This window comes from Tursiops truncatus, chromosome 6, assembly GCF_011762595.2.
Source record: "Tursiops truncatus isolate mTurTru1 chromosome 6, mTurTru1.mat.Y, whole genome shotgun sequence".
NCBI classification, from domain to species: domain Eukaryota; kingdom Metazoa; phylum Chordata; class Mammalia; order Artiodactyla; family Delphinidae; genus Tursiops; species Tursiops truncatus.
This window is the reverse complement of record NC_047039.1, coordinates 94,709,032-94,734,738: the sequence shown is the minus strand read 5'-3', so window position 1 is coordinate 94,734,738 and position 25,707 is coordinate 94,709,032. Positions and strand designations below refer to the sequence as shown.

The 25,707-nt window shown below is 41.6% G+C and overlaps 1 protein-coding gene across 16 annotated transcripts in view; it reads right to left on the bottom strand.

Annotated features, from left to right (window-relative positions):
- The window catches only part of SNX30 (sorting nexin family member 30), a 132,188-nt gene that overhangs the window by 46,986 nt on the left and 59,495 nt on the right, over nt 1–25,707 (bottom strand). For 15 of the 16 annotated variants that reach the window (XR_012332633.1, XR_012332634.1, XR_012332635.1 and 12 more), the window contains 4 exons: nt 18,035–18,145; nt 7,432–7,590; nt 3,320–3,515; nt 1,738–1,937 (listed from right to left, as the gene is read on the bottom strand). Coding sequence is in view for 5 of the 16 variants with exons in the window: in XM_073806424.1 (XP_073662525.1) it covers nt 1,738–1,937; nt 3,320–3,515; nt 7,432–7,590; nt 18,035–18,145 (666 nt within the window). In the remaining 11 variants the exon portion in view is untranslated. The remainder of the gene's footprint in view (nt 1–1,737; nt 1,938–3,319; nt 3,516–7,431; nt 7,591–18,034; nt 18,146–25,707) is intronic. The other variant, XM_073806423.1, reaches the window with a different exon arrangement.

Genomic DNA, 25,707 nt, shown 5'->3' with positions numbered 1-25,707 from the left:
TCTCTTGTGTTTCCCACTTAGAGAAGTTCCTTTAACATCTGTTGTAGAGACGGTTTGGTGGTGCTGAATTCTCTTAGCTTTTGCTTGCCTATAAAGCCTTTGATTTCTCTGTCAAATCTGAATGAGATCCTTGCCAGGTAGAGTATTCTTGGTTGTAGGTTCTTCCCTTTCATCAGTCTAAATATATTGTGCCACTCCCTTCTGGCTTGTAGAGTTTCTGCTGAGAAATCAGCTTTTAACGTTATGGGAGTTCCCTTGTATGATATTTGTTGTTTTTCCCTAGTTGCTTTTAATAATTTTTCTTTGTCTTTAATTTTTGTCCATTTGATTACTATGTGCCTTGGCATGTTTCTCTCTGGGTTTACCCTGCCAGGGACTCTCTGTGTTTCTGGACTTGGGTGGCTATTTTCTTTCCCTTGTTAGGGAAGTTTTCGACTATAATCTCTTCAAATATTTTCTCGGGTCCTTTCTCTCTCTCTTCTTCTGGGAGCCCTATAATGCGAATGTGGTGCATTTAATGTCGTCCCAGAGGTCTCTTAGGCTGTCTTCATTTCTTTTCATTCTTTTTCCTTTATTCTGTTCCATGGCAGTGAACTCCACCATTCTGTCTTCCAGGTCACTTATCTGTTCTTCTGCCTCAGTTACTCTGCTATTGATCCCTTCTAGTGTCTTTTTCATTTCCGTTATTCTATTGTTCATATCTGTTTGTTTGTTCTTTAATTCTTCTAGGTCTTTGTTAAACATTTCTTGCATCTTCTCCATCTTTGCCTCCATTCTGTTTCTGAGGTCCTGGATCATCTTCACTCTTGTTATTCTAAATTCTTTTTCTGGAAGGTTGCCTATCTCCACTTCATTTGTTGTTTTGGGGTTTTATCTTGTTCCTTCATCTGGTACATAGTCCTCTGCCTTTTCATTTTATCTATCTTTCTGTGAATGTGGTTTTCATTCCACAGGCTACAGGACTGTAGTTCTTCTTGCTTCTGCTGTCTGCCCTCTCTCCAACTACTTTTTTTTTTTTTTTGCAGTACGCAGGCCTCTCACTGTTGTGGCCTCTCCCACCGCGGAGCACAGGCTCCAGACGTGCAGGCCCAGCAGCCATGGCTCACGGGCCCAGCCGCCCTGCGGCATGAGGAATCCTCCAAGACCGGGGCATGAACCCGCATCCCCCGCATCGGCAGGTGGACTCCCAACCACTGCGCCACCAGGGAAGCCCTCCAACTACTTTTAAAATTTGTTTTACTTTCCCAGATTTCCTCAGCCTCATCTTCCAACTTTACTTTTCAATTTTATTTCAGCAATCGTATTTTAACCTCCAAGAGCTCTAATTATCCAATTGCTCTTTTTCCACAACATACTGTTCTTAATCAGCAGATGCTATTCTCAAACTCTCAGAGAACACTAAAAAGAATCTCTTCCAAACTTTTTTTCTTTCATTTAATTCACACACTTGGTTCACCATGTGTTCTTTTTACATGTCCATGAGGTCAGTCCACGTCTGATCCTACCCACCCAGGAAGAAGGAAATCTGTACCACATGCAAATAGGCAATAATCAATTACTTTTTTTTTTTAATTTTATTTTTATTTATTTATGGCTGTGTTGGGTCCTCATCTCTGTGCATGGGCTTTCTCCAGCTGTGGCGAGTTGGGGCCACTCTTCATCACGGATTCAATTACTTTTTGATTAACGACTACAACAAAGAAAGTACCTAAGTGCACAAGAAGTGAGTCAGCTTACCTTCATGCAGTCAGAGTATAAAATATATTCCCTGAGCACAGGTAGAAAGTCTTCTGTCATGTCCTCTGTCAGCTCTTCCAAGGCTGTAGAGCAGTTGCCGATGCAGGCTGACACACCCTCCAGGGGCTCAGCCAGCTCCCCCTCTAACGCACTCCATGTGGAGTACACAGGCCCATATTCTCTCAGCTCTACAAGGTACTCTAAAGGGGGAAGAGAAACCAATTAAGATCGGCTGGGTAGCAATCACTGGTATTACTGACTCAATAACCAATGCAGCCAAGAGCTCTCTGAGTATGCTTTCCTTTAAACACAACACTGTTTATAACCAATTTTTTTAATCTCCAAAAGCTGATGTTACAGCTAACACTATAACATCAATCAACTCTACTCCATAATAGGAATGTCATGCCTCTGGATAATGGGGACCACAATGCCTTTGGGGGAAAGTGGTGGGAGCTACATCCACCAAATATCTTCCTAGAAACCTACTCACCTACCCCTACAGTGAAGCCATATTTTAACAGGCAATGGAGGTAGGATTTCATATAGGTTTAGGGGGGTGTTTTTAAAAATTTTAAAAAAATCAGTCACAATGGAAAAATAATGGAATTTTAGGAAACAGTTGATACAAGAAATGTGGTCTTACCTAAGCAGACTCAACTCTCTCATTCAGGGGTCACCCCAACACCTTGGTCCCATCAGAATTTACCCCACATGATCTTTAGGTGTAGATGGTACCTAAAGCCATTTCCAAAACCTGCAGGCCCTACAGGATACCAGCAGCAGGTAAAGGAGAATCAAAGCACAGGGAACAAGGAAAAAAGTTGTTTGATTTCCCCCACAAAAAAACCTGGCCTATCATTTGTCACCAGGATTCTTGCCATTACAACAAAATGTTGTTGCCATTTTTTAGTAACCAATGGATGGCAACTACCGGAGAATCCTTCTCTATGTGTTTCACATCACATGCCAGCATGATCATTAACACTGTTCAGGTCTATTTGGCCTACATACGTGTAAGAAAACAAAGGGCCCCAACATTCTGGGACACGAAAAAGCAAGTGGCCATGAGAAGGGTGGGGAGGAAGTGGTGGCAAGAACAAAGGCCTCAAAACTCCCTGCGTCAGGAAGAGTGGGTTTGAAATGAAGCAAGGGTAGGCAGGTGAGTCAATTTCAAGCCTGAAGCCTCATTAGGATAGTAACTTTGGCAAACACTGCTCTCATTTTGAACCATCTTTCTGCCAGAAAAGCTACTTAAGTTTATTTTTTAAATGATCATTGCTATGGATGAAGGGAAGTTGAGCGAGAGAAAAGTGGAAAAGCCTAGAGGCTCAGAGTGGTTGTTTGCTATGGGGAAAGCAAACACAAGGATGAAATGCAGGGCAAGGGACGGGGTGCAAAATTATACTCTGGTCACAACTACCTCCCCCGCTTCTTGTATTTATTTATTACTTTTATAAGCAAAATGTGGCCTGGTTCTGCTGCTCCGGCATTTCTGCATTTTGATTCTGCTTGGCGCAATGAATGCCATTTCTGCAAACGTGGCCCCTGGGCCTGATCAAGAACTCAACAGAGAGCTCACCTATTTCCTCCTTGATGATCCGCTGGGCTATTCGATCAATGGTTCCCAGCTTGAGCGCAAATGTGTCTAAGTACTCGCCTATGGCTGCAAACTCGAGAGGCCGACTCCTCAGCTTGTAGCCGCCAGTGACATGCTTGACCGACTCACCCACTCGAGTCAGCAACGCCATCCCTTGCTTCTTATGGGCATTCAGGTCCTAAGGATGACATATGAACAAACAAACTCAAAGGGCTCGACTGCTCACATGGCAGGACTCAGTAAGCCAACTCCTTTAGGCAGCTTCCTTTTGGAAATGGAAGACTCAGAAGATAAGGAGGTGAGTTAGGCTAAGGCGCTCACCACACACACACACACACACACACACACACACACACACACGCACACACACGCACACACACACACGTCTCCTCTCCTTGCCATCACAGCCATCACAGCCACCACGCTCATACTCCTGCACCTTTACGCCCAGGTCTCTTTATACAGAGCTGGACTCCTACCTTTCCAGTCAGGTTCACTCACCCAGCACACCTTCCTTTAAACACAACTGTTTAAATACAAGTTTTTAAAAAAGTGTCCCTTTGTCCTATACAAAAGATCCTAAATTGTCTTTAGGAGCAAAATTCAAGAGCTGAGATTCATTCCCTTCATTTATTTATATCCTAACCAAAGCCATAGAAGGGAAGTGGAGGGTGGGAAGCAGGAGACAGTGACAGGAAAGGTGGTGCTACAAAACCCAGGCCAAGGAGAGATGCTGCAAATGACAAAACATTTTACCCTGGATTTCTTGGTTGAGACATTAATGGGAAATACGTTCAGCTGCATAATCCACTGAACTGAAACCTAAAAAGCATATTAGTCTGCCAGGTAAAATAAATTTCTTCCTATCATTAATCGCTAAGGGGAATCTTCAGTATCTTCCCGTTGTTCTATGTCACTTACTTTAATGGTGCCTTCAAAAGTGGTTTTACAGAAGATGCAGGTGTCTGTTCCTTATGTCTACCCTCGATACTAACAGAATGATAATTCCCAGTCCTAGAGGGACAGGTCTACAGGGAGAGAAGGGAACACGGCACAAGGCCACTGCTTTCTGGTGACCTCGCCTCATGTAGGGATAGAGCAGAGGTTAACACAGCTGTCTGACAGCCCCTTCCCACGTGACACACCATCCCAGGCTCAGGTCTCCAAAAGTGCCTGAAATGTAGATCCCTCCTGATTTCACGTCCTCCTCCTCCATGCAGCCAAAGCCTTCACTTCTGCTCTTGATTCTGCCCTCTCCTGTCCACACTCCCCCCACCAGCCAAGGCCCTTGCCCTCTCAACCATCCCTTCTCTCCTGTCTATAATTCCAACTTCTAATCCGTCAGCATGTGAAATATATGCGAAGCTCACTGATCTTAAAAACGGCAGCAACCTCCTCTAAGCTCCCTCCTCCATCTCTGTCCTTCCTTTCTATGCCACCTTCCTGAGACAATGTTCTAAGGATCCCATCTCGGGGAATTCCCCGGCGGTCCAGTGGTTAGGACGCTGCAATTCCACTGCAGGGGGCGAGGGTTCGATCCCTGGTTGGGGAGCTAAGATCCTGCATGCCACAGCCAAAGAAAAACATTTTTAATAAAATAATGATCTTATCTCCCCTTCTAACCTCATACACTCTAGATAAAAGCATCCCTGTAGGCACCAGGCTTTCACAAGACCGTAACTGAAGCCCTGGAGTTCTAGGAATTGCTCCACAATGTTTTTCTGGATCAGGGTTCGATCCAAATGGACTCACTGGACTGCATAAACTCTACTGCAAGTAGCACTTTACAAAGAATCCCCAGTTAACCAAGTTCATTAACGTGTTGAGTACAGTTATTTAGTCGTACCTATCTGACTGCTGCACCCATTCTGCCAACAATGAAAACACTGATTTGAACACAGCTGATACTAAGCATCCTCCACCTCCCCCAGCATCAGTGGTTTCTTCTTAAGGACGCTTCTAACTTGTGGTAAGATCATGTCATCACAAGGAAGAGGAGAGCTTCTGCGTTCACTATGGCAGAGCATGTCAGTGGCCTATCTAAGGACAGGACCAAGTTATTCAAAGCGTTTTAAAAGATGGGGGTACGGGGTGGGTGAGATGGGGAGTTATTGTTTAGTGGGTACAAAGTTTCAGTTTCGCAGGATAAAAAGTTCTGGAGAGTAGATGTACGACAGGGTGAATATACTTAACATTTCCCAACTGTACACTGTAAAATGGTTAAGATGGTAAATTCTATGTCATGTGTATTTTCCCACAATTAAAAAGAAATAAAAGAAAAGATGAGGTTATTTAGTGCATTTGCTTCAGCAAATAAAACTGAACTAAGGCAGGAGGCTGTTGTTTTTAAACAAGCCAACTCCCCCGTACTCACTCACGTCAAGTTAGATTTTGATTAAGACTTTGAAGGGCTTAAAAAAAAAAATCAGTTATCTCTGATGATAGAAATCAGGATACTGTTTACCCTGGGGAGGAGCTGGGTGGTAGTGATTGGGAGCAGAGATGAGAGAGGATTCCAGTGTGCTGGGGATTTTCTGTCTTGATTGGGTAGTGATTATAAAGGTATGTTCATTTTGTGATCATTTACTGAGCTGTGATTTGTATATTTTTCTCTATGTATGTTATACTTCAGTAACAAAATTGAGCAAATTAAAAATAAAATCAGTTCATATTGCTTGGTCCACAGATGAACACCACATATACCCAAAAAAAAAAAAAAGAAAAAGAAAAAACCACCTTTCCTACTTATTCTTTACACAAATTCCTAATGACCGGGGGTCCAAGCTTTCTCCTCCTTTGTCTCTTTATTCAATAAAAATGACGAAACTTGAGGGCCTGCCTGGACAACGAACCACTAATCTGGGTGAAACAGTGAGCTGCACTTTTGGGGAAGAGAGTGGATTTTACTTTGTGTAGTCACTGGAAGAACTACGTCCGAGAAGCAGTTCACCAGGAAATACTTATTTTTAAAAAGAACACAAGTTTGACCTGTGCGGGAAAGGTTTCCAGGAAAAAAAGAAGAGGAACAGGAATGTCATCAAGGAGGCTAAGTGCCAACTGAGGTCCAGGAAAAAGTAAAAAAGAAAACCCACAACCCTGGAGGACTTTGCCAGGTGGCTCTTACGTCCGGAGAATGGCATCCCCTCCAACGTCTTTACGGCAACTGATGCTGTCTGTAAATATTTCTCCATTTTGCCATTTTGAAAAAGAAAACTGAAAAGTACCTGGGCCTTAATACCCTTGCCAACATGGAATGAATTACCTATGGCCTGAATGTGAGAATAGGATACATGAAAATAAACAGATGGGGCTGGAGGGAAGCTGGCACAGGAGTCTGAACACGAGCTCCCATAGGAGTCTGAACACGAGCTCCCATATCTGCAGACAATCAGAGTCGAGCACCTCAGGCTGCCGGTCAGTTCTGCCAACAGGGAAGTTCAGAGAAAAGTCGGGGGCGCCAGCTTGAGTTTGAATACATAGAATCTGGCCGCTGTGTAGGCCCCAACTATTTCCCTGGCAAGTGCCTGGGAAGTGCCCGCTGGCTAGGAACTTGGCCGTGGGCAAGTAATGCTCAACTACTCCTGGTCGGGCAGTCTGTGCAAACTGTGGCCTCAGGAGCCACAATGACCCTATTTCACATCCTAGTGATGCCAGCTGAACTCGCACACACGCCCTGAACTTTAGTTTCCTTGCCTGTGAAATGAGGCTACAAGCAAATACTCACAGGGTTCCTGTGAAATATGTCCTTACCAAACACTCAATAAACATTCTTTCCCTTTCGTGCCCACCGTTGGTCAGAACGGCCTCACCCAGTAATATCGCCGGTTAAGTGTGTAGGGAAACACTTATCCCTGCTTTTGGTAAGTGAAACTATTCTAACTTCCTTGACTGCTGCAGGGGGATATTTCTCCTAAATTCTAACATGGAAACCGTGCCAGGGCCGATGAGCACCAGAAACAAAACCAAAAAAAAACAAACCCAGAGCAATTCTATGACACCCACTATGGGGGTGGCTTGTGAGAGATCAAAACAGCTTTTAAGAAACAGCCCAAAGAATGCTAACCTGGGAGAGGAACATGAAAAATTCTGCTTACCTTAGCAGTAAGGAAAACATTAAAGTGTTCATTGAAAGAAAGCACAGGATGATCCGTAATTCTTTTCAGGAATTTATCCAAAGCTTTTCTTCTGGTCTCCACAAACTCTTCTGAAAAACGATCCACAACACCTTTTACCACAAACTTCTCAGGAAGTGGCTACAATGACATGAACAAAAATATTCAGAGTAACTGATAAGGAAGTGCAGAGAAAAACCAGGCTAGCAAATAAGTCCTAGGACCATCTGTCAAGAACAGTCTTTCTTCATCGGTCAGATCTTTATGTAGTCATCAGTATAAATATTTCTGAAAAAAAAATACCCATGGAGTAAATCACAACTACCCAGTCAATTTTATAATACAAGAAATGAAACAGTAGAGCATGGTCCCTGGAACACAGAAAACAGTCAGTTAACGTCTACCGGTAAATCGGACGGTATAGTTATCTTTACGTTGCTTGATGCACAGGTGATATAATGGGAAAGTTAAGGCAAGATGAGAAAGAAAGGAAAGGAGTCAGACAACATCAGCCACACAAAAATTTATTTAAATATCTTAACATCCTACTCCCAGTTCAAGGGGTAAAAGAATTTGGTGAATGAAAAAATAAGTACATTAGGGAAACCCGTGTATCTAAAAAAATACCTTTTCTAAGGCAATTTTTTTGTTTAGGTTTATGCTTAAAGGTTCTTAATAATATAACTTCCTTTACTCCTCACTCAAATAAATCTCTCCATCGCATTTACTCTGAGCCAATATTGTCGGCAATTTAAAACTACCTGGCTTCCAAGGGATCCTTGAGCTTTAACCTATTTCCACAGCAGCTTGATTAAAAGGCCTTCCTCATTACTGCCACCACAGGGAAAGAGAGTATCTGCTAATGCACAATTAGAAAATGTTTTGGTTATGAAATATTAAAAGAACATTTATATTTAAAAAAGGGCAAATGACCCAGTAGACTTTTCTCCAAAGAAGATGTACAAATGGCCAAAAAACACATGAAAAGACGCTCGACATCATTAGTCATTAGGGAAATACAAACCAAAACCACAGTGAGATAATCATTAGAGAAATGCAAATCGAAACTACAATGAGGGGCTTCCCTGGTGGCGCGGTGGTTGAGAGTCCGCCTGCCGATGCAGGGGACACGGGTTCGTGCCCCGGTCCGGGAAGATCCCACATGCCGCGGAGCAGCTGGGCCCATGAGCCATGGCCGCTGAGCCTGCGTGTCCGGAGCCTGTGCTCCGCAACGGGAGAGGTCACAACAGTGAGAGGCCCGCGTACCACAAAAAAACAAACAAACAAACAAAAAACTACAGTGAGGTATCACCTCACACCAGTCAGAATGGCCATCAGCAAAAAAACCTACAAACAATAAATGCTGGAGAGAGTGTGGAGAAAAGGGAACCCTCTTGCACTGTTGGTGGGAATGTAAATTGATACAGCCACTGTGGAGAACAGTATGGAGGTTTCTTAAAAAACTAAAAATAGAACTGCCATATGACCCAGGAATCCCACTATTGGGCATATATCCTGAGAAAACCATAATTAAAAGAGACACATACCACAATGTTCAGGGCAGCTCTATTTACAGTAGCCAGGACATGGAAGCAACCTAAGTGTCCATCGACCGATGAATAGATAAAGAAGATGTGGCACATATATACGATGGAATATTAGCCATAAAAAGAAACGAAATTGAGTTATTTGTAGTGAGGTGGATGGACCTAGAGTCTGTCATACAGAGTGAAGTAAGTCAGAAAGAGAAAAACAAATACTGTATGCTAACACATATATATGGAATCCAAAAAAAAAGGGTTCTGAAGAACCTAGGAGCAGGACAGGAATAAAGACGCAGATGTAGAGAATGGACTTGAGGACATGGGCGGAGAAGTGTAAGCTGGGACGAAGTGATAGAGTGGCATGGACATATATACACTACCAAATGTAAAACAGATAGCTAGCTGGAAGCAGCCACATAGCACAGGGAGATCAGCTCGGTGCTTTGTGACCACCTAGAGGGGTGGGATAGGAATGGTGGGAGGGAGACGCAAGAGGGAGGAGATATGGGGATATACGTATATGTATAACTGATTTACTTTGTTATAAAGCAGAAACTAACACACCACTGTAAAGCAATTATACTCCAATAAAGATGTTAAAAAAAAAAAAAAACACAGTGAGATACCACTTCACACCCACTAGGATGACCATAATAGAGACAGAGAAAGACAGGAAAGGAAAGAACAAGTGTTGACGAGGAGACTGAAAAACTGGAACAAGCATTTAAGTCTGCAACCTCCTTAAACTCTGTAATGTGTGAAAATAGAGATTTTTTTTTCTTTTAAGTTATAGACCCCCAAGCACATACACACACACACACACACAAATGCTGAAATAAATAAGATACAGGAACACGGACTTAGGCAATGTGGAGACCTAAGCACTTAGAGTGAGAAAGCCAAGAAGCAACCCAATTTATAACACGAAAGCTTTCAAATATTTAGGAATTGGCAACACCAGCACTGCTGGAAAGGAAGCACTTGGGTATGAGAGATTTCAACAGCCTCGACTTGAAGAGCTTTGGAAAGCCCGTATGTTTTAGATCTCAAGAGTTAAGACTCTACTGGGTGCCACTTTGCCTCCGTGCCTCAAGTGGCTGTAGAGAACAGCCCCCTCCCCAAAGCTAACTACTCCATCTGTGTCCTTGACCCATTAGTTTACTATCATGCACCTTGTCACCATCAATTAATTATACCTTCTCTACTGTTTATCTTCAACATCCCCTCATCCAGCTCTATTCTGAGTCTACAAAAACATGGTTGGTTCTCTTTCTACCTGAAGAAAAAAATATCTATCTCTTGACCTTACATCGTCTCCACTCTCCTTCCTGTCTCATTCAACCTTTTTGAAAAGAATCATTTACCTTTACTTCCACTCTTCCCCTTGATTTCTCAACCCCCAACCTTTCTTCACCCCAAAACGAAGCCATCGTTGGTACTGCCTTCAATGCTGCGTTTCTCTGCCCTACCCCTGCTTCATGTAGAAACCACTCTTTTAAAGATGATCAGTGACTTTGTAATTACCAAACCCAGTGGATATTTTTATCTCAGGAGTCCTGTTGGGCATACTCTCATTTGCCTATGCTGAAGAGGACTCAGGGAAAAGGCCTAATGAGCAAATAAGTAGTTAGGTATGCCTCATTTCACGTAACAGATAACCTTCTGAAAAGAGTTATCCATTCTTCAGATTTAGTACATTGAACTTTGTTTAATGAATCAGGGGAGCTTGCTAGTTAAAGGAACCCTGGGGTGAATCCTTCTGCGAACAGAATTTCCTTCTGTAATAAGCATCATTATTGCCAAATGTACATGGCTTTATAAATTTGTTTCTTCCTATTTCAAGCTTCCTTAAAGCGATATATCTACTCTCTGCCTCACCCTTATAATTACCTTCTGGGTTGTCTATGCATAGGAATCTGGATTGCTGGTAAAATCAAGGGCATCTACACTCTGTAAATGAAATAATACAAGTGAAGAAAGAGTTCAACACAGCTCCCAGCACATGGTAGATATCGAATGAATGCCAACTATTTGTATTAATTGGTAAATACTGAGAACAGAAAGCAAAAAAGGGAAGTGGACTAAACATAAAACTTCCACATGTTTTAAGCCAAAAAAAAATTTTTTTAAATCACCTGGGATACCATTCTGAACCCACTAGGATGCTATAAAAGAAAAAAAAAAAAAGGAAATCACAAGTGTTGGCAAGTATATAGAGAGGTCGGAACCCTCATACCTTGCTGGCGGGGATGTAAAATGGCACAGTCACTGCGGAAAACGGTTTGGCAGTTCCTCGAAAACTTAAACATAGAGTTACCATGTGATCCAGCGATTAATTCCATCCCCTGGTATACAGCCAAAATAATTGAAAGCAAGTTTTCACACAAAAACTTGTACAACAAATGTTCAAACATTATTCATGATATTTGGGCTGGGGAAAAGAGGGGATGGGAAGTGATTACTTAATGGGTATGGGGTTTCTTTTTGGGGTGATGAAAATGTCCTGAAATTAGATGGTGGTGACTGCAAAACATTGTGAATATAATAAAAGCCACTGACTTATACACTTCGGTGAACTTTATGTTATGTGAATTTTATCTCAATTAAAAAAAAAATGCAAGGATGGAAGCAGATGTCAGAGAGGAGAGGAGATGCAATGCTGCTGGCTTTGAAGAAAGAGGAAGAGGTCTGAGCCAAGGAATGCAGGCGGCCTCTAGAGACTGGAAAGGGAAGGAACAAATTCTCCCCTAGAGCCTCCAGAAGGGACACAGCCCTGCCTGCCGCCCCCCCCTTTTTTTCTTTAACATCTTTATTGGAGTATAATTGCTTTACAATGGTGTGTTAGTTTCTGCTTTATAACAAAGTGAATCAGCCATACATATAAATATATCTCCATATCTCCTCCCTCTTGCATCTCTCTCCCTCCCACCCTCCCTATCCCACCCCTCTAGGTGGTCACAAACCACCTAGCTGATCTCCCTGTGCTATGCGGCTGCTTCCCACTAGCTATCTATTTTACGTTTGGTAGTGTATATATGTCCATGCCACTCTCTCGTTTTGTCACAGCTTACCCTTCCCCCTCCCCATATCCTCAAGTCCATTCTCTAGTAGGTCTGCATCTTTATCCCCGTCTTGCCCCTAGGTTCTTCATGACCATTTTTTTGTTTGTTTTTTAGATTCCATATATATGTGTTAGCATACGATATTTGTTTTTCTCTTTCTGACTTACTTCACTCTGTATGACAGACTCTAGGTCCATCCGCCTCACTATAAATAACTCAATTTCATTTCTGAATTAATTAATTAATTAACCTGATTAATTAATTAATTAACCTGATTAATTAATTAATTAACCTGATTTAATTCAGGTACTGGAAAGTTCAACTGATGATTCACTATTTATTAACTTATCTACTTGGTAAGCTAAAAGCATATATATTTAACAGTACGAGAAAAAGGAGCCAACTAGAAAGTGAAGTTAGACTTCTTACTGATTATTTCATATTAAGAAAAACAAATGCTGCATTACAAATCTCTTCCTATTAATTCCCATGAGTTTACCACTACCCAAAACAAAACTGGGTCCATAATAAATACAAATGCATCCTTCCAGGAAAGCTCCCTTCATAAAAACTGAAGCAAACATTAAATTTCTAAGTGAAATCAAAAACTAAAGACTTTAATAAATGTATTTGCTTCATCTTCAAAATGTGCATCCACTGAGTCACGAAATCTCTCTGCTGTGTAATTATTTGTGCCCCAGTAAATGAAGCGGTGTTAAAACCAACTTCTGAGACAAAAAATACATTAAAAAGCAAAAACCACGTCACAATGAAGACTCTCTGGTGGCTCCAACTATTAGATTACAAAGAAAACCAAAGTGAATTGCCATTATGAGATGACAAACATAACACATCCAGCACAGTTCTAGTTTTAGGTTGGCATTTGAAGAACATATGATTATTTCTTTCTGCTTTTAAAATTCCAGAAAAACAAAGCCATATAAAAATAGAAAAATCTGTTGCAGCACCAGAACATATAAAGGTACTGTTAACAGGACAGAATTTGTTAAAGACACAAAGCAGAAAAGATTGGATTGAGAGAAAAATCCATCAGTATCAACCATCTTGTGACACGACTCAGGCAAGGGAACAGTCGGCTAAGGAAGTAAGGGGTTGGATTTCCCCAGTAGAGCCCCAGAAGCTGCCAAGTTCAGAGCCACAGGGGCTGGAAACAGGGCAGGTCTCAGGACAGCCAATGCAGAGAGGCAGATGAAAGAACTTGGGGCCTCCCCAGAACCACAGTCTGGCTGGCTGTTCACCTACAATTTCACATGGCTCCAGTGAAGCTCAGAACAAGTGGGAACTTTATCTCCATGCTCACAACGTAAGCAATAGACTCTGAAAGCTTCGGAATTCTCACATATTTTTAACCACGGCTATAACTAAAATTGGCAAAAAGAAAAACCCACAAAAAACCCCAAGAACCCACCACCACCCGCCATTCTCCAACTGATCCAAAAGATTCTAAAATTCACCGGAAAAACAAAACGTGCAAATAGGCAGAACGTCTCGGAAAACAAAGACTACTGTGGGCATAGATGGGGGCTTATCCAATCAGATGATGAAACGTTCTGTAAACTTGTAATGATTCAGTAGTGTAGCAGGGACACCACACGAAACAGAAAAGAGATCGATGAACCAAAGTGTTCAGAAATAGCCCCAAAATGTACAAAGCTAATGCATGACATAGTCTAATACACAAACGATTACACCGGCGACTGATTACTCCTAAATGGTTCTGGAACAACTCACCATCTGAAAAAAATAAGATCCTCCCAGCTCGCATCAGAAAAAAATCTAGATTTAAATATAAAACATGAGAACATAAAAGTAATAGAAGAAAATACAGAACATTTTTTTTTTTAACATCCTAGGTTAGAAACAAGCTTCAAAGCCAGAAACTGTAAGGGAAAAATTAACTTGGCTGGGAGGGAAGGGATGTTATCTTTCATGGAGTCAAGCTGAAGACAAAAGACAACTAGAGAAAAAAATAGATATTCTCAACTGGGTTAATTTCCTTCACAGATATGGAGTGTTTACAAACCACTAAGAAAAAAAATAGAAAAATAAAGAGGCAATTCATTAAAGAAATGCCGACATTCAATAAAGTCATAAGAAGATATGTAGCTTCACTGGTTAAAGAAATGAAAACTAACTGTATAAAAACAAACTCAAAACGGATTAAAGACCTACATTTTCTAAAAGCTAAAATCATAAAAAATTTTAGAAGGGACTTCCCTGGTGGCGCAGTGGTTAAGAATCTGCCTGCCAATGCAGGGGACACGGGTTCGAGCCCTGGTCCAGGAAGATCCCACATGCCGCAGAGCAACTAAGCCTGTGTGCCACAACTACTGAGCCCATGAGCCACAACTACTGGACCCGCGTGCTTAGGGCCCATGCTCCGCAACAAAGACTTCTCACCACAATGAGAAGTCCACGCACCACAACGAAGAGTAGCCCCCGCTCGCCGCAACTAGAGAAAAACCCGTGCGCAGCAACGAAGACCCAATGCAGACAAAAATAAATAAATTATTTTAAAAAAGATTTTTAGAAGACAACATAGGTGTAAAACTTTATGACCTAGGAATGAGCAATGGTTTCTTAGCTAAAACACCAAAAGCACAGGCAAACAAAGAAAACATAGGTAAAGTGGACTTCATCAAGATTTTAAAACTTGGTACTCCACAGGGCACCATCAAGAAAATAAAGAGACAACCCATTAAATGGGAGAAAATTTTTGCAAATCATATATCTGGAAAGAGATTAGTATCTAGATTATATAAAGAACCATTTTAACTCAACAATAAAAAGACACAACCCAATTTTAAAATGGGCAAAGGATCTGAACAGATATTTCTCCAAGGAAGATAATAAAGGTACATTAAAAAAAAAATTCAACATCATTAGCTGTCAGGGAAATGCAAATCAAAACCACAAAGAGACACCATTTCATACCCACTAGGGTGGCTATTATCAAAAAGAAAGATAATAACGGGTGTTGATGCAGACGTGGAGAAAATGGAACCCTCATACACAGCTGGTGCATACGTAAAATGATGCAGCCACTTTGGAAAACAGTCCGGCAGTTCCTCAAAAGGTTAAATATAGAGTTATACATGATTCAGCAATTATATTCCTAGGTATAGACCCAAGAAAAGTGAAAACATATGTGCACACAGAAACTTGCACATGGATGTTCATAGCAGCATTACTCGTAACAGCCAAAAAGTGGAAACAACCCAAATGTCCATCAAAGGTGAATGGACAGACAAAATATGACATATCCATAGAATGGAATGTTACTTGAAAATAAAAACAAAGCACTGACACATGCTACGACATGAATGAACCCTGAAAACATTATGCTACGAAAAAAAACCCAGTCACAAAAGGCCATTGTGTATGATTCTACTTACATGAAATGTCCAGAACAGGCACATCTATAGAGACAGGTAGAGTAGTGGTTGCCAGGCAATGCGGAATATAGAGGATTTGGAAGCAACAGGCAAGAAGTAAGAGGTTTCTTTTGGGGGTGATGAAAAGGTTCTAAAACTGATTGTGCTGATGGTTACACAGCTCTATGAATATACCAAAAGCCCCTGACTTGTACATTTCACATGGGTGACTTGTATGGTATACTGAATTATACCTCAATAAAGCTTTAAAAAAAAAAGAAATGAGAATTTAAACAATAATTCTGTTACATGTTTACTGGGTCTCCATCTGGTAGTTAACTCCCCTGGGCAGGAGTCCCTTGTCTATCTTATTACCCTTCACCTTCCCAAGGGCAGCAAAAAGGCCTAGTAAAAGGACCAAAGTCGATTATTAATAACAGATACCTCCCAGCAAAGCTGCTGTAAGACGAATTTCTCTGGGGGGGGGAAAAGAGTTTGTTTGCAGTCTGACTTTCACGTTTAAGGCAGAGATGCTCTCCTACATTAAATCTCTCTCCACCGCAGATATGCACTAAAAAGTTATCAAGAATTTAATTCTCTAGATGTTTCTACTCACTGCTTTTACCCAGACCATAGGAAACCAGACTTAAAGATACTCTGGATCCACCATGGGCATTCTGGAGACTTCCATTCTCTCAGTTCTGGCTTCAGTGTCTATGCGTGAGTCTACTATGTTTTACCAGCAGGTGTCGCTGTCTAACCTTTGGTCTTTAAGTACCGAACTTCATATACTCCTAGTTGCCAGGAAGTGCTGCATAATTCCCTTCATGCATAGTGTGGGCTACACATAAAAAGCAACTTCCTTCCAGTACAGTACGGAGAGGGAGAGAAAAAAGAGTAACTGTACAGTGGAAAAACCTGATGAGCACCATCTCAAGTCAGGTGATCAAGGTTAACATCAACAGTGATAAAATACTGTCAATGACAGTATATACCCCTCATATGATGTAATGAGAATGGTACTTCACCCCTGTGCTTTTCCTCCTCAAAACACATCACCCCAGGCTAACTATGAGAAAAACATCAGACAAATCTCAACGAAGGGACATTCTACAAAATGCCTGCCTGGTACTCCTCAAAACTGTCAAGGTCATCGAAAACAAAGAAAGCCTGAGAAACTGTCACAATCAAGAGGAGCCTGGGACCAAGGAGACATGACAACTAAATGTAATGTGTTACCCTGGACAGGATCCTGGAACAGGAAAAGGGCAGCAGGCAAAAAACGAGGAAATCTGAATAAAGGACTTTCAGTCAATAATAATGTTTCATTACTGGTTCATTATTTGTGACAAATGCGTCATACTAATAAGCAAAACTGGGTGTAGGGTCTATGGGAATTTGCTGTACTATCTTTGCAGTAACTCTGTAAATCTAATACTGTTCTAAAATAAAAGTCTGTTTTTAAAAACTTCACTAGCTGCCAATTTTGCCACATTAAGATTTTGAGGAATAGTTCCAACTGTTTAAAACTATAGTTTCTTTTTTGGCATGTTTTTAAGTGATTAGAAGACAGAAAAGCAAAACCTCAGGCCTGGAGAGCAGAGGGAATAGGTGGGGTGGGGTGGGGGGGCAGTGGTTTCCCTGAGAAAGAATGGAGCCCCAAGCAAAACCCATCATCCCCATCACAGCACTAGCAACGTGGCCACTTCTGCCTTGAAAACTAAGAAAACTGCTAGTGCGTTCACAGCACAGTCAGCCTTTTCCAACCATGAAGGGAAGACTAGAAGATGCAGTGGTAGCAGGAAAACTGGCAGTGCTAAGAAGTTACCCAGCCAAGGTTTTTCCTGAAAGATAAAGCCCTGCTGAAGAGTTTTATGATCCAAATTGCCCCAAAGCCCCAAAGCCCAAGAAACATCTGAGGTCTAAACAGTTATTTACACTAAAATTAAAAAGTAGAAAAGTACTCAATACATGTTGATTTTAAGTAGTCTTCTAAATTTTATTTGCTCTAGTTTTGTTTTTTAAAATGTGTAGCTAAAATAACAAATAAATAGTATGCTTCTTCAATAAATAGTTAACTGGCTTTTGGTTTGTTTTCTTAAAGGAAAAACTGTGGTTGAGTGGATCGTGTGCTAGATTCCTGCTCTCAGAATTACCCACGTCTAAAGAAAGCCCAGCCAGCTGTAATCTGAGACATCTTTCTCCACCTGGGGGCAGCTATCCAAACCGCAAGAATGGAGTCTAGGAAGGGTGGAACAGTCTTTAAGGAGGCAGCACATGAGAATTAGGATTCTCCATACCTCAAAAAATTGTTATAATAAAAGTGAAAAATTGTTATAATAAAAGTGAAAATCTAACCCAACCCACCCAAGAAACCAGCATACTGTAGAGCGAATCAGAAATCAAAACCCTGAAGGTGAACGGTATTATACAGCATCCATAAAATGTACATTTGATGGGTGAATCTGGTATGAAATGTAAGGTAGAGTTCATCCATAGTTTAAAGGGTGAGAGCTGAGTGAACACCGTCAGAAAAGAGAAGGCAGGAAAAGTGAGTAACAAGCTGTACTGACTTAGTACCTACGGGAATGAGATGAGTGGGCTGGGATTCTTCCAGTTTGTTCCTCAACCAGTCAAAATCCTGGTATCTTCGACGAACAGAATATTCTGGCAGGTCAAACTCCACCCGAGTACTCTGCAAATGAGGACAGTGGAACAAAATCAGGGTAAGGGAAGAGTAGCATACCTTGGCAGAATGGAAGGAAAAAAGCTCTCTTTGAATAACCTGGGCAAGAACACACTTTTCTTCCACCAAACGCACCAGCCAAGTGGCAGGGCTTACCAACACGGAATGACAAGTCCGGGCCACGGGGTCCAGTTAAAAATTTCAAGGATCTAGAATGAAAATGTCGAGGTTTCATTTCCCCCTATCTCAGGAAATGGAACTATCCCTCAGAATTGTGCCTGGAAACATTTGATTCATTTCCTCCAAGTTTAACTCTGAGAATTTCTTTTAGCAGAATAATTCCACTGAGGATATTGCTACTGAATCCAAATCTGTGAATCTGTTTTAAAAAAAAAAAGTCTCCACCGTCTGCTAAATATGCTGACAAGTTTTGCCAAAGGCAGAGGCGAAACAAGCAAAAAGTAGAGATAACAGATCACCTGCTCATTTAGGAACCAGACTAGGTGAAAACAGAAAAGGTTTTGCCCACTCTTCCATATTCTGCCAGGACCATAAGCTTGAAACTACATTGTATTTTAGATGATTTTTTAAATCTAGAAGGAAATAATTGTAAAATATCATTGTATTGCAAAAAAAAAAAAAAATTCCCTGAATTTAAGTTTTCTGAAATGTGATTGCAACACTTTGATAACAAAAACCAATGTTAAATAAAGTTAATTTATACCAAAGCAGGATTTTTATACATTAATTTGCCCAAACCAAAATTATGTCTCAGATAAGCCGTTTTTCCTTGTGAGGGTACCGACTATATGACGGTCACAGTTCTCAGAGGTTAAAGCACAAGATAAAAATGGTTCAAACTACATTTTATAAATTTATTGAAATCTTTCAAGCCAAAAGTCTGTTTAAATCCATGGAACCAAGAAAATCTTAAAAACACACGAACAAGGGACTTCCCTGGTGGTGCAGTGGTTAAGAATCTGCCTGCCAATGCAGGGGACACGAGTTCAATCCCTAGTCCAGGAAGATCCCACATGCCGCGGAGCAACTAAGCCCGCGAGCCACAACTGCCGAGCCTGCACTTTAGAGCCCACGTGACACAACTACTGAAGCCCACGTGCCACAACTACTGAAGCCTGCATGCCTAGAGCCTGTGCTCTGCAATAAAAGAAGCCACAGCAACGAGAAGCCCGCGCACCACATGAAGAGTGGCCCCCGCTCGCCACAACTAGAGAAAGCCCGGGCACAGCAACGAAGACCCAACGTAGACAAAAAATTAATTTTTTAAAAGGACAGTAACTTAAAAAACACATGAACAAGAGTCATCCCTCAAAGCAGCAGCCAGTGAACAGCTTTGGCATCAAAAATTATGATTTCATCCTTCCCAGAAGCCAGGCTCACGGTCTGAGCAAAACTGTGAAGTTAAAGGACTCAGTCTTGGACTAAACCCCAACTAACAATCTTTCTGCCTCTTCTCCCCTTTTCAAAGTTTCACACACCGGCATACGCCCATGAAACACAACCTTCCCGTATGATGCAGGGGTAGGGGTGGGAAGACATGGGGAAATTTGTTTAATTTAGGCATTTGTGATTTATTAGAAGACTCCCCAAAAGAATTAGCATTTCCGAACTAGAGAGACAGAGAGAGAGAGGGAGAGAGAGAGAGAGAGAGAGAGAGAGAGAGAGAGAGAGAGAGAGAGAGAGAGAGAGAGAGGCAGAGAGAGAGAGAGAGGCAGAGAGAGAGAGAGAGGCAGAGAGAGGGAAAAAAATAAATAGAACAGTTAAATCCAAATCACTACTGATGGATCTTTAGGCATAAGGGTGACAGAAATATTGGCAGCAGTAGCCTGGCACTCCTCCTGAGGCAGGGGCATGAGCAGTCCTAGCATCCCTGAGATGCCACCAAGCCTCCCGGAGCCTCAGTTTCCTCAACAGTAAGGAGGCAGTTTGGAAGGGGCATTCTTCAAGACCGCACGGAGTCCCCCAGCAGATTCTGTCTGGGGACTTGTCGATGATTATGGGCTCAGGAAAGGTCGATTTTGAAGGGTGACAAATGAATGCAACTCATTTTCATGGTAAACAGAACTAATAGAGGGCTCTACTTTCTGTCCTCTTCTGTCACATGATATCCACTGGTTGTTCCTCTTTATTATGGCTTGCAAAACCACTTCATTAAATTATAGTCTATGTAACATTTCTACTCTAACTTTGAAATCAATCTTTGGTAACTACAAAAAGCAGTGTGTATGATAAAACACAAGTTTTGTTTCTGCTGTAACCAGTTTCACTTTCAAGCAACTGCTTTTTTTTCCCTTCTATTTATTTAGGTTCGACACACTTATTTTAAAACTTCAGGAAGATTAAAGAAATAAAAAATAAAAGATCAGCCATAATCCCCCTAAATGGAGATAAATGCAATTAATATTATGGTTTATATCTTTCCATGTTTTTTTCTATGCACAGGCACTCATGTTTTCCTATGTCTCTTTAATATATCTTGGACATCTTTCTGTGTCAGTAAGTTCAGATCTATCTTTAACACACATGGAGATACCATAATTAAACCAAATCCCCACTTAGGTTGTTACCAATTTTTCAATCAATAAACCATACTACGGTAAACATCACTGATAATTCTCTTGAAATTACGAAAGAATATGCATGAAAGAGTATACGTATCTTTAATCGACAAATTGTTTCCAGTTACAGACTGATTTATATTCTTAGCATATAGTCTCAATACTGAGACTATTTATTTATTTATCTTTGATGGAAGTATAACTGAAAAATAACATGTCATCTTTGTTTTACTTTTGTTTCTTTAATGACTGTCGTGGTTGAACATCCTTTCAAGTGTTTGTTGGCTGTATATTTTTCTTCTTTTGTGAGAAGTCTTTTTATATATTTGTGAGTCTAGTCTTTTCCATTTGTGAAAGCTCTTTATAGCGATCTACCCATCATAACTGCCAAATGGCTTTTATTATACAGAATTTTAAAATTATTAGATAGTCAAATTCATCCATTTTTTCCCTTTATGGTTGCTACTTTTAGTGTCATTGATAAGAAGCCTGTCTTCATTGCAAGCTTTTGAAAATATTCACCTGAACTATCTCCTTTATTTATGGCATACATGTATACATATATATAAAAGTGCTGCTATGCTACTTCTAGGAATCTATCATTAGAAAATCATTTTTAAACTGTGGCAAAGATACCTGTTATAATGATGTTCACTGCAATATTATTTAAAATAACAAATTCAAAGCAACCTAAATGTCCAACAATTAAAAAACAGTCAGGGAAATTATGGTATATTTATTCTATGGTTATCAGTAATCATGTCTGTAAAACATTTTTAATGACAAAAATGCTTCAGTAATAGTTTGAAGAAAAACAGCAGGATATAAAATTAATTATACATATTTTATGATTTCATTGGTGTTGAAATTTTCGACATAAAAAGTTAGAAGAAAAATCTAGGACTTATGATGACAACTTTACATTCAACTCTATTTCCAAACTTTCTAACATTCTTATACAATACTTATAGTCACACACACACAAAACTCATTTTTTAAAACAGCTCCTTTAAGGACAGGGGATTTAATAAATCAGTAAAATTTGTTTGATGCTTTGGAAAGCAATAACATAAAAAAAAACCATCATGAAAGAGAAGGATGCTCACACTCTCTGACCTGATAATTATTTTACTTATTTTTACCACCACTTGCTCTAGAAAAGATAGAGCGATATGTGGAATATGATCAAATGACATAAATTAGAAGTAGGTGAGCAAGATAAAGAAAAACAAGGACAGAGAGAAAAAGTAGAGCTGGGAACGAGGCTAGCAAAACACACTCACCTTGGAATTCTGCACACTTGTTAAAATTGGGCCACAGACATTACTGTGAATTTCTGGAAAGAAATCTAGTCCGTTATAGGACATACAGCGCTCATAAAATATGCAGGCCAATAAAACCCCAACTATGAGTCTGTAGTAAGATTTTTCCTCTGTGAAATTCAGGGTCTGACTCAGAAAGAAAAATAAAGTACTAATAAGTGTTTATCTCTATTTTCTAGTATCTGTGGTAAACAAAACAATAAAAAAGGAAGTGCACACCCACAATTCCATGACCAGAGGCGACCACTTTACAGTTTTGTTCTGTGTCCTTCCTTACTGTGTTCCAACTCTAGAATGCCCCACCAAGATCATAAGGTCATTCGTACACACCTAAAGTCAGGTCTACAAACAGGTAACCGAGCACAAGAGTTGTAATGAAGAACATTCATTCTTACCACTGCACCCTGTGAATATCTCCTTGGTCATCTCTAGGCATCACTGCCAAATTTTGTTAAGTTTAATACGTTGGAAGACCCAGCACGGAGCCACAGTAAAATCAATCCCCCAGGAGCACATCCAGTCCCCTGGGCCTCACCGTCCCACAGAAGAACTCCTCTTTATTCCCTAGGAGCTGATGGGTCCAGTGACTCTGGCCTGGAGCCTTTCCCAAGCATTTTCAGTCAACTGAAAAGTTGATTTTACAGTCAACTCACTCTAGAGAGGCTTTGTCTCTATCAGAAATGCCATCCGTCCAGGCCACAGCTGGATCCTAACAAGTCTGAGTAACCCCATCCCCCCAAAAGAGAACCTCTTCCCTTATCAAATATCAGCCAGCCAGCCCCATTCTGTTTCAAAGCCCTGTAGCTCTCAGAGCACCCGTGAGTGATGCTGCAGAGTGTTCCGGCCTCCTTCTTCCGAAACGAGCTTCCATTTATTTCCTCCTCCTCAGATCTTCCCACCCAGCTCTCTGGAACACCCGTCCCGTAAGTAATAACGTCCTGTGGTTCCTCAACCTGCTCAAATTCTGAAAGCTGGCTCTCCCGAGAATACAGCCCCCTTGCTGTCCCATCGAGTGGAAAGCTGCTGGTGTTCTTATATTTCACAAACCTCTAAGACCAAGACCAAGAGTTGCTGTTGAGGGCTTCCCTGGTGGTGCAGTGGTTGAGAGTCCGCCTGCCGATGCAGGGGACACGGGTTCGTGCCCCGGTCCGGGAAGATCCCACATGCTGCGGAGCGGCTGGGCCCGTGGGCCATGGCCGCTGAGCCTGCGCGTCCGTAACCTGTGCTCCGCAATGGGAGAGGCCACAACAGTGAGAGGCCGGCGTACCGCAAAAAAAAAAAAAAAAAAAAGTTGCTGTTGACATCCTGCTCCCTCCACACCACTCCTCCCACCCTGGAAAATCCTTTCAAGGCTCATGCCATCAGGTTACAGACACCTCTACCTCTCCTCACATCTGTCATCTGCTGACACCTCTGGCCTTCCTCCTGTTTCCCCTGAGAGCACCTCGTTCTCGGGCTTCATAACCTGGGTGCCCTCAAGACGCAGGTGGTTCCCACACACAACACCCACTGCTAAGCCAGCTACACCTCACTCCACTGCCACGGCCTCTCCACAGACTCTGTCATCACACAGAAGTTCACACATCTCCCTCTCTAACTGGCACCTCCTATATTTCGGACTCTTCCAGCTCCCAGTACCCCTGGTTTTTCAGCCTCGGGACCTACAGTTCTTGACAATCCATCCACTCCTGTCTTTACTTTCTTCCTTACTCAGCATCAATTCCACCAACCATCACTTCAGCATCTTACTTGCCCACATCCTGAATGCCCCTTCCACACTGTCATTCATACAACTCTGGCAAAAATGCAACCACCTACTGCCTGCTTTTCTAGACTTAGGCACAGTCTGGAAGAAAAACAAAATCAGGGAAACACGCTGACTGAAGCAATAAATTCTACAACTGGACGCGCAACACTGTCAAACAATCTCTTGATACTTCTTTAGTCAACCCTCTTCCCCATTTTCCCCATACTTCCTTAGTCGGCTCTGCGTGAGTTAACGCGAAGCCTGTAGAAGTTTTGAAAGCTTCTAAGCCCCACTTCGAAACCTCCCCCTTCACTCTTCACGAAGACCTCATCATCTATTCATAGAGAAAACTGCAGATATAAGCAAAGAACCCCTCAACATCCTGCCACAAAACAAAAACAAACCACTTCCCTTCTTCCAGAAACAATGGGAAAAGTATGCTTCCCCCATGAGAGGCCACTCCCTCCCCTCCACTTCTGCCGGGGACACTCTCCGCCCACCTCCTCAGAGGCTTCCATCCTACTCTCCAACCTTCAACCCACAGTCTCCTCCACCAACAATGGCCACGTGGCACTTAAACAAGTCTCTTTCACCCTTAAAAAGCAAACAAAATGCCTCTCCCCCTCAAAGCCACATCCCCTCCTCCAGCTACTGTTCTCTCACTCACTTTCACTGCCAAACTACCAACACTCACCACGTCTTTTCCTTACTTCCCACTCATCCTAACCCACTGCGCACTGCTGTACCACCACCCCAATGAAGCTGCTCTCACCGTAGTCATCAATAACCTTCTCATCATTAAATCTAACATTCACTTTGTAATTCTTACATATAACTTGACCTCAGCAGCATTTAGCCTGCGTTGACCACTGAGACACCTGAAAAGAGGAATTAATTGGGGCATAAGCCTAGGAGATGACTATCTGGCGATGGGATAAAAGACAAGAGGAGGACGGCTTCCAAAGGGAGCTGAGGGCTGCTCTCTGTTTCCCCAACCTCCAGTCTATCTGCACATCATCATCAATTTCAACAGTCAGGCCATGGTAGTAGATGACCGTGCTGGTGGGGGGGGGGGTGGGAGGGGCGGTGCGGGTTACTTTCTGGAAAACCATGTCTTCTGAAAGCAGAGCACAGGACAGATCTGGGTTCAAGACAGATCTGGGTTCAAGTTTTAACACGTATTAGTTGCATGTCTTTGAGCAATTTTCTTAATATCGCTGTGTCTTAGTTTCCTCATTTGCAAAAGTTAAGAATACTACCAGTACCTACTTCACGGAGTGTGAGGATTAACTGAGGATATATTTAAAGCACATTTATTTTAGCACAAAATAAATGACAGCTCATCCACATGGCGGAGCACTACTGCAGTCTTAGAAACAATGGCATAAGTGTGCTCACTGGCATTTACTAGCAGAGGAAGACATTTGCATTGTATTAAGTGAATTGGCCGCAAGTAAAATACTCATTTTTGTGAATGGATAGAGACAAATAGTTCAGAGAATTATAAATGATTATTTCTGGCTGGTGAGCTTGTAAGTGTTCTTTTATTTTATTGTTTTAGCTTACTTGAGTTTTCCAATTTCTCTATAATGAGCACATATTACTTACATAAAATAAAAATTAAAGGGTTTCTATTGCAAAAAAAAGTACAGCATATGGTAAATGCTCAATAATTAGCTATTATTAAGATGTTACTTTCTAGACGCCTACAGAGAAAACTGCCAGGATCTGCCAGCCCTGAGAAAGCCTCTCTCCACCACTGGAGAGAGAAGACAGCCACGCCTTAGACCTCAGTGGGGAACACTTTCCCCGCGTTGGCTCTCAGCCCTAGGCTCATTTTACCTCAGGCAAAAGCAGCTCTGTACTTTGTCCAGCTTTTGTCATCAGGAATCTGAATCAGGCCTGGGAGTCAAAGCTCAAAGT